This window comes from Zophobas morio, unplaced genomic scaffold (genome assembly GCF_036711695.1).
Source record: "Zophobas morio isolate AGI-343-1 ecotype UQ-CSIRO unplaced genomic scaffold, CSIRO_AGI_Zmor_V1 ptg000014l, whole genome shotgun sequence".
Classification (NCBI taxonomy): Eukaryota; Metazoa; Arthropoda; class Insecta; order Coleoptera; family Tenebrionidae; genus Zophobas; species Zophobas morio.
The window spans coordinates 19595712-19606313 of NW_026972119.1; the positions used below are offsets into that span (position 1 = coordinate 19595712).

The 10602-nt window shown below is 32.7% G+C and overlaps 1 protein-coding gene across 1 annotated transcript; it reads right to left on the bottom strand.

Moving 5' to 3' along the window:
* Positions 1-2206: 2206 nt before the first annotated feature.
* LOC135128842 (uncharacterized) lies at positions 2207-3639 on the bottom strand. Its single transcript, XM_064055921.1, has 6 exons — positions 3099-3639; positions 2830-3049; positions 2683-2782; positions 2583-2627; positions 2327-2467; positions 2207-2254 (listed from the first exon to the last, which is right to left on the bottom strand). Exons 1-6 carry the CDS (start codon positions 3637-3639, stop codon positions 2207-2209), a joined length of 1095 nt encoding a protein of 364 aa, XP_063911991.1.
* Between the last annotated feature and the right edge of the window lie 6963 nt (positions 3640-10602).

Below are 10602 nucleotides of genomic sequence, written 5' to 3' on the forward strand. Positions count from 1 at the left end.
AAAACACAATAGGCATGCAGTCGTCAAGTTTCCGACAGCGAGGGAAGTACTGTCTAAACTCTTTAGACCAATTTTTTAGAAAGGTATTTAAACCCCTTATAGGATCAAAGGCTGCCTGGCAGGCCGAAATCACCCGAGTGCAACTTAAAATTTTCAGATTTTTGTTGAAACTCATTTTATTTTAATCTCGTTTCACGATTTCTGAGAGTATATCATGTTAAATTATTCTACCGAGGGTTGTAAAAATATTAATTTTATTGTCCAAGGTTTACACTTGAACATAATCGGCACATTCTAGGGCAAAACGGACCTGCCAAGCCCGCCTCGCGTTAGGTCCAACAATGAAAAAATGAAGAAATGACACATGTGGCAACAGGAAAAGATGCTACATTTGTCTGAAAAATAAAGGTATAAAACAGTAACAAATATGCGATTTATGCGAGAGAAATGTATGTATTGAACATTCGGTTAGTCGATTACAGAACTAATTTGTGCTAATTGAAAAAATTAATCATTATGTAACACGCAATTATTATGTTCTAAAAATAATAACATACCTTAAACAAATATTTTTACTATTAAAATTACTCTTATTTAATAACACCAATACAACCAGCGGGCCCACCGGAACCGGGTTGCTCAGGTACACAAACAAAATGCATTGCCCCAATAAGCGTAAAACGCAGTGAATAGTGAATTGTGGTTTAAGAATTTTAAAATACCATCTTACCATGGCTTAGATTTATTACCCCTCAGGATTATATTTAAAGATGTATAAGTACTGAAGACTACAATGTAGGAAATGATGGTATTTAAAATATGAAAATTTCCGTGACAGAACACTATTAGTGGACTTACCTCTATTTTTGTTTATGTGACCAAAATCACCAACATGAAGTATCAAAAATTACCACTAGTATAACTCAACTAATAACTACCGAAAAAAAAGTGAAATAAAAAAGTGTATCTGTATCTGCGCCATTAATTTTGTATCTAGATACAGATATTTTGTGCTTAAATTCGATTTTATCTAGATACAGATACTAGATACCCAAAAATGTGTCTAGTTACTTTATTTAGATACAAGTATCTAGATACTTATACTAAATATATACCTATATACAATAGGTATACAAGAAAAGACTACTAAGAGCATATAAGATTTATGAAAAGGTGGACTACAGAATGGAGAGACCACAGGTGGCTGGTAAAACCTACCAAAAGTTTTGGACTCGGTTATTCAGACGACGTGATCAGCTTAAAAATTTGTGCGACGAAGTACTACCTAGTTAGATAAAGAAATGTTCAGATGAGAAAACGTTTGCACACTAGAAAGCATAGGTCTGCCGTCTGTCCGCGTTTGTGTCGATTTTTATTAGGCAGATAATCGTATAAACTACCGAACCGATTGTTGTCAAATTTTGTATGTGCATTTATTGGGAATTCGGTGTAGATGGTTAGACGTTAACCAAAATTTGTCTTTTACTTGTTTGAGGAATTATTATTTCGTTTATAATAATATGATTTTCTGCCTCATTCCGTGATTATTGATATTATTTCTTGTTGGTTTACAAAGCCTTATTAAGGGCATCTAACTGTTTTTCGAAAAGCTGCATTTGTTCAACTGTACTTTAGAGACGAGGGAAGTTCTATCGAAATAACCTTCGATCAATTTTTTTTATATTTTTCCTAATTTAACTTAATTTTAAAGTAACTGTTCAAATCAGTTGCGCTTATATTTCCGAAATGGCCTGAAAAACGGAAATAATTGCATTTTTATCCTGGCGCCTCCACCTATTCTAATAGATTGTTTCACGTTTTCAAATTATTGATGGTAACAGAATTCCCTCTAAGTCTGGTCTATATCATATCACCTCAACCAAAGCGAGAAATCGTCTTTGCACAGTAAGACCTCCATTATTCTTGCCAAGGTACCACCGAAAAAGGATTCCGTCTGGTTTGATGCTCATTTATTTTGGTTAAAATTTTTAAGGTGCCTAATCATGGAAGAACTACTTTTTATGCAATTTTTAATAACAAATAAGATGAATATTTCTGATTATACACAGTTGGAGCCTGATGTGTACAAGCGAACCTACTTATTGACTTAACACTAGTTCTATACTTCGGCAATCAAAATGAGAAAACATTTGAAACTCTTGAACACATTGTGGATTCTCTTCTCGAATATTACACACGTGTGGATTCAGTAATTCTTCAGAACAGCGAGCAACGAATAGGCTCTTCTTAAAATCTACAACAAAATATGCTCAAATTTAAACGAAAATGTGATATTAAGTGCTGAAAATACAGTTGTAAAAGTTACTAAAGACAGGTCCAAAATTTTTCCCGCAGTCACAACCATGGGTTTTTTACATCGTTCCATCAGTATGATTAAAGCTTCTTTGGATTTAACGTCGTAGTCATACCACTGTCCCATATAAATAGCATCAATGACTGTATTACTCTGAAAGATAGGATTTAGTTATATTAAAACGTATATTCCTACGTATCCAACACACTTCTTCAAATAGTGTTGTCCCATAATATGAAAACAGGAAAATTTCAGTTAACATAGTTACTAGAAACGAAACCATGGCGAAGAAGGCGTACGTAAATGGCTGCACCTGCAACCACGCAAAAATAAAATATACGTTATTTTATCGTTTTTATTATACGTACCATACTTAGCTGCAAACATGCGTTACATATGACCAGAACACTGGCAAAAAATTGAGTAAAAACGACCGCTGAGTACGTGTCTTCATACAAATACACGAATCTGAAAAGAGGTTGTCAAAATACGTTATTTTACAGTTAAAACAGTACTTTAAAATCGCGTTGTGATGTTTAATGCACATTTTAATTCTCCCATACAACAACTCTTGTTTGTTTAAACAATTCGTAACATCAACAATTTCTTCATCCAGGTGTTCGCTCAAAAACTGAAGATTATGTTTCAGTATTTTCAGTTGTGCGGTTGCCTGATACGCCAAACCCGCTACCAACGGGTCTATTACCCCGCTCGCGAAAGCTCCATTACCAACACCTAGAAAGCTCTCACTATTTTATTTTTTCCAAATTTTCTAAAAACCCACCAGCGATAACAAATAAATACGTCAAGTAAAATATTTTCTCGTTAACTGTAAAATCGTACGGCAGCCAAACTTTTATCGGTAGATTATAAGCTCCCATGTTTCTAGCAAACGGTGCTGTAGACCAGCTTGCAAAAGCCATTGCCACCAGAGACAGGTTCAACCAGCAGTTACGTCTGCATATTCTTACACATTCGCTTAAAATTGTTTCTTGTTTTGGGGAATGTTGGCTGAAGATTGGCTCCTCTAACATGTAGATGCTTTGTCTGATTTTGTCTGAGTTTTTCCAAAAGGGGACGAATTTGGCTATGAAACATCCGACTTGGCAGATAAGGAAAGCGCTGTCTGATAGTTGAGCCAAGTCCACGTTTTTTTCGGTTAGTAAGTAGACACTCGCCAGGGTGGGGACGGGTATTGTAAAGACGCAATAAACGAAGTACGCGTATATTTTGTACAGTGTTTGGTGTTTTCGTGTGGGGTAGTGGCCAAGAATACGCATTACATATAAGTGGACACGAAATGATTTTTTCACCAGGTTGTACATAGTGATTTTTGTTGTTTTTTTTAATTATGTGTGTCTACTGTCTGTCGTGATTGTTTGTACTAGCAATAAGTAGCGCTACGGTTTTATAAATAATTACGGCAGCCATGTGACTGCATTATAAATTAAGAAGGGCTCCAAAAAATAATTGGCCCAAATTAGTGTTTGGAAAAGTTGGCGCGCAGTGTATAATTAGTGGGGTGGCAATTTAAGGAAATTAATAAATTTGATACAAATTAAATTATACGGTGCACTTAGGGGCGTCCTTGTTGTATTAGTGCTTGATTATTGAAAAGCATCGTAACGTCTGGATATTTGATGTGTAATTTATTTGCTGATTCTGATCATCATTGTGTTATTTTGCTGTTTTGAACACACTGCATCCCTATGAAATTTACTTCGAGTGAAGAAATTGGTCGAAGTTGTTTCGACAGAACTTCCCTGGTTTCTGAAGTACAGTGAAGCATATCCAGCATTTTCGCGTTTTAGCAGCGACACGTATATCAACTTGGATTGGTGCAGTGTAATACTAAAAATAACAGTATTGTATTCCCAAAATTTTCTCGCAAAATGGAATAAACCGTTCCTGATTTAATCAAAAAAATAAATTGACTGATTCATTAATTTTTTGAGTGACCTGTATAAGCACATCTAAAATTGATCGAAGGCTATAAGAATAATCCAACAAATCCAGCTCTTGAAAATGAATAGAAAATTCGATTTTACGATTTTCGCTTTGGGATAACCACTGTAAAGTAACAACCCGAGGCATAAATAACATCCCTGGTCCTTCAGTGGTAGGTAATAGCAATCTGAAGTGCAAGTGCTTATTTAAGTTTATATATTGAAGGAAGGTCACGTAGAAGTTAGTTTGATTTGAATGTGTATATAAGTATATATAATACTCGGTAGGTAAAAATCCTGATGACGTCATTAGCAAGAACAGTATTCTGTAAGTTAAAATTTTCAGGAAAATGGGATGGGCAATAAAACATGTCACCTCATTCATTTCTTTGAATCACCTTGTATAATCAATACAAAAGGCATGAATGTAAATGTAAATTACAAAAAGTTATTACACAATTAAAATTTTTTTTTTTACAAAAATCTCCATGTCTCGGGTAATAACTCAAAATGAATTTAAAAATCACACATCCAAGAGTATGTTATTTTATTAAATACCAATAATATTTACTATGTAAATTTGTGAGATGACGTTATCAGATTTTAAGAGGGTTGTAACGGATAAATTTTGATTAACGATTTACCATATTTCCGGTACCTTAAAACGTTTGCAAGGTTTTAGAACATCCGGTTTTACAATTTGAATTTGTAAAATGTTGTTATAAAGTTTTCATTTTTCTTCTAGAAAAAACGGGATACCTAGCTAAAAACCCAACACAGGTTCATAAACTACAAGTGGAGGAGTATGTTATTTGATAAAATTTAAGTAACATGTACTATTGTAAAAGTTAGAAGATCAGGAAATTTTAGTTAACGTTTTGTCATCTACACGATATTTCTAATGTACATAAACAAAAACTTACCATGCTTATGATAACTTTAAAACACCTTCAAGATTTCAAAGCATTCGGTTTTGTAGTTCCTGAGTAAATCAATAAAATAAATTTACACATTCATTAATTTTTTTGAGTCACCCTGTATATGCAAATCCAAAAAATATGAGTGGAGTGATAAATTACAAGTACAGACTCATCATATTTTGTACAGTTTAGATAGAATTTATTCGGCAAACTTTCGAGCTGACGTCATCAATTTTTTGGAGGGGATAACCAAATATATTTTGAGTAAAGATTTATGATGACCTTTATAGCCTTAAAACATCTGCAACATTTCAAAACATTCGGATTAGCAAATTCAAAATTAAATTGCAAAATATTGTTTTATAATTTTGATTTTTTTTCCAAAAATCTGGACGTTTCAGGTAAAAACTCAATTCGAAGTGGTAAATTACATGTTTAGGACTATATTATTTTATACAATTTAAAACCCATTTACTATGTACAATTTTGAAGTGACGTCATCACATTAGTGGCGGGGATGATTAGACAAATTTTGGTTAGCGTTTTACCATCTACATAATATTCCTAATATAACTACAAAATTTCACAACAATCGGTCCAGTACTTTCGGAGATTATCTGTCTAATAAAAATCCGGGACGGCAGACAGACAGACAGACGGACGGACAGACGGACAGACGGACAGACGGACAGACGGACAGACGGACAGACGGACAGACGGATAGACGGACAGACTGACGGAAATGGGAGACCTATTTCTTCGTCTTCTACGGGTCATGAAAGATCGAGAAAACGTAAAAGTAGAGAGTCGGCCGACGGACTCGATTACAATACTTCCTTTGCTTACGCTCGGGAAGTAAAAATCAAAATTATGAAGCAACTTTTTGCATTTTAATTTGTATTCTGCAAAACCGAATGCTTTGAAATCTTGTAGATGATTTACAGTTATGATAATCATGATAAATTTTTATTCAAAATATATTTACTTGTCCCTTCCAAAAAATTGATGAAGTCACCTCAAAATTTTGTTGAATAAATCCTATCTTAAATCTGCAAAGTATGATGAGACAATACTTATGATTTATCATTCCTTTCATATTTTTTTAGATTTGCTTAACAGATCGCTCAAAAAATTAATGAAAGATTCCATTTATTTTATTGATTAAATCAGGAATAGTTCGCTCCATTTTCCCGAAAGCACTGTTATTATTAGTATTATATTGCACCAACCCAATTTGATAGACACAAAATTTTGTAAAGTAAAAACTCATTTGAAACATAGGCGTAGCACGCTTATTTACATTTATTTTAACATTACAGACGTGCATTTGTTTTGTTGTGCTGAATAGGGTTCATGAATGTGGTATAGACAATTTATAATCAACCAATCAATTACACCATCAAAAATTAAAATAAAATCCAATGTCTTATATAAAAAATTGGTCTAAAGAGTTTAGACAGTACTTCCCTCGCTGTCGGAAACTTGACGACTGCATGCCTATTGTGTTTTTTCTCATTACATTTTTGTAGTGGGAATTTAAAAAAAAATTGCGATGACGTCATCAACATTTTTGCAAGGACACGTATATCAGTTTGGGATAGATGTAGTGTAATACTAAGAATAAAATTATTATATTCTCAAATTTTCGGGAAAATGAATTGGGTCGTTTTGAATATTGATTTGTAATAATCAATAAAATAACGAAACAATTTACTCACGTATACGTATCCCAGGCAGCTGAAAATCGTGTATGTATAAACATTCTTAATTTAAGATGACAGGCGTAACAGCATACTTGAGAGTCAAACAGAGAAACTGTAAACAAAACGACCATCGGTTTTATTGCTTCGACTTCCGCTTATTATATAAAACATTGGGTTTTATTTTAATTCTTGACGGTGAAATTCACAATTGGTTGATTATAAACATGTCTATTTCACATTCGCGGAACCAAGTGAACGCATAAAACAAATGCAGGTCTGTAATGTTAAGGTCGATGTAAATAAGCATGCTACCCTTATGTTTCAACCGAGTTTTTCCTTTAACAAATTTTTTGTCTACCAAATTGGGTTGGTTGGGGTGTAATACTAATAATAAGTGTTGCCTTTAATTTAATCAATAAAATAAATTGACTTCATTAATTTTTTTTAACCACCTCTTAAGAAAATCTAAAAAATATGAATGGAATGATAAATCACAAGTACAAACTCATCATATTTTTTGCATTTTAGATAGGATTTATTCAGCAAAATTTAAGGGTGACGTCATCAATTTTTTTAGGAGGGATGAACAAATACATTTTGAACAAAAGTTTACCATGCTTATAATAACTTTAGAATATGCCCAAGATTTCAAAGCATTCGGTTTTGTAATTCCTGATTAAATCGATAAAATAAATTCACGCCTTCATTAATTTTTTTGAGTCACCCTGCATATGCAAATCCAAAAATATGAATGGAATGATAAATCACAAGTACAGACTCATCATATTTTGTACATTTTAGATACGATTTATTCGGCAAACTTTTGAGCTGACGTCATCAGTTTTTTGTAGAAGATAAATAACCAAATATATTTTGACTAAAAATTTATTATGCTCTTTATAACCTTAAAACATCTGCAAGATTTCAAAGCATTCGGTTTTGTAGTTCCTGATTAAATCAATAAAATAAATTTACGCATTCATTAATTTTTTTGAGTCACCCTGTTTATGCAAATCGAAAAAATTTGAATGGAATGACAAATTACAAGAAGAGACTCACCATATTTTGTACATTTTAGATAGGATTTATTCAGCAAAATTTTGTGGTGACGTCATAATTTTTTTAGGGGGGACGACCAAATACGTTTTGATCAAAAATTTACCATGCTTATGATAATTTTAAAATATCTTCAAGATTTCGAAGCATTCGGTTTTGTAGTTCCTGAGTAAATCAGTAAAATAAATTTACGCTTTCATTTATTTTCTTGAATCACCCTGTATATGCAAATCCAAAATATCTGCACTTACCTGGCAACAATTATTGTAACTTGGTCCAATTTTTAAAATTTGGAGATATATATCCTCAATGACACTCACTCTTCAACAGTTTTTTTCGAATTGGCTTCGCATTTCGCAATCGCAACTGTTTCGTCTCGCCACCCAAACAAGTGATTCCCCCCGCGCCGCTCGTCGTTTCCAACTTCCGCTTTTTGCTATGGCTGGGAGTTTGTTTATATAAACTATGTCTCAACGTGCGATAAAGAAATGACACGGTCAGTGGCGTAACTGAAGCAAATGCATATGTACTCTTTCTCTGCTTCTCTCGATGTATAAACATTAACAGTCCAAGTTAATCATGTATTGACAATATATAAAATGATTAAGAGATATTCTTCCGATCACAAAAAAAAATTTCAACATTTGCTATTTATGGTGCTTATTCACGAACACACAATAACAAATAAATAAATATTATAACATTATTGTTGCAAAAATCGGAAGTGCTGTTCTTGATTTGATGGGCGAAAAAAGTTGGAAGTGCCGGGATCTGTTACCGGAACTTCTAATTGCACTGCACACTCCACCTCCACTAAACCACAGGCCACAGTTGCTTATGTTAAAACTCATCATATTTTGCACATTTTGAGTTAAACTTTTTTGGTAAAAATTGTAGATGACGTCATGAATTTTTTCGGGGGAATAAACAGATATATTTTCATTAACAATTTACCATGCTCACAATCAATTTTAACCATCTGCAAGATTTCAAAATATTCAGTTTAGCAATTATTGATTTATTCACTAAAATAAAGTGACTGATTCATTTCTTTTTTTGAGTCACCCTGTATAAGCAAGTTAAAAAATTTGAATGCAATGATTAGTTACAAGTGTAGTCAGATCATATACTTTATTCAGTAAAATTGAGAGAAGACGTAATGAATTTTTTTGGGGTTGATAAAGAGATACATTTTGATTAAACAGTTACCATGCTTACAATAACTTCAAACGTCAAGATTTCTAAGTATTCAGTTTTGCAAAATCAATTCACTCCGTCATTAATTTTTTTCAGACACCCTGTATAAACAAATATTAAAAATTTTAATGCAGTGATAAATCACAAGTATGGACTCATCATACTTTACACATTGAAGATGGCATTTTTTCAGCAAAATTTTGGGGTGACGTCATAAATTTTTTAGGGGGGACGACCAAATACATTTTGATCAAAAATTTACCATGCTTATGATAATTTTAAAATATCTTCAAGATTTCGAAGCATTCGGTTTTGTAGTTCCTGAGTAAATCAGTAAAATAAATTTACGCTTTCATTTATTTTCTTGAATCACCCTGTATATGCAAATCCAAAAAATATGAATGGAGTGATAGATCACAAGTACAGACTGATCATATTTTGTGCATTTTAGATATGATTTATTCGGCAAATTTTCGAGCTGACGTCATCAAGTTTTTGGAGGGGATAAGCAAATATATTTTGACTAAACATTTATTATGCTCTTTATAACCTTAAAACATCTGCAAGATGTCAGAGCATTCCGTTTTGTAGTTCCTGATTAAATCAATAAAATATATTTACGCATTCATTAATTTTTTTGTCACTCTGTATATGCAAATCCAAAAAATATGAATGGAGTGATAAATGACAAGTACAGGCTCATCATATTTTGTACATTTTAGATATGATTTATTCGGCAAACTTTCGAGCTGACGTCATCAAGTTTTTGGAGGGGATAAGCAAATATATTTTGACTAAACATTTATTATGCTCTTTATAACCTTAAAACATCTGCAAGATGTCAGAGCATTCCGTTTTGTAGTTCCTGATTAAATCAATAAAATATATTTACGCATTCATTAATTTTTTTGAGTCACTCTTTATATGCAAATCCAAAAAATATGAATGGAGTGATAAATGACAAGTACAGGCTCATCATATTTTGTACATTTTAGATATGATTTATTCGGCAAACTTTCGAGCTGACGTCATCAAGTTTTTGGAGGGGATAAGCAAATATATTTTGACTAAACATTTATTATGCTCTTTATGGCCTTAAAACATCTGCAAGATTTCAAAGCATTCTGGTTAGCAGATTAAAAATTAAATTTCAAAATGTTGTTTTATAATTTTGATTTTTTTTCCAAAAATCTGGACGTTTCGGGTGAAAAGTCGATTCAGAGTTGTAAACTACATGTGTAGGACTATGTTATTTTATACAATTGAAAACCCATTTACTATGTACAATTTTGAAGTGACGTCATCGCTTTAGTGGTGGGGATGATTAGACAAATTTTGGTTCGCGTTTTACCGTCTACATGATATTCTTAATATAAGTACAAAATTTCACAACAATCGGTCGAGTACTTTCGGAGATTAACTGTCTAATAAAAATCCGGGACAACAGACGGACAGACGGACAGACG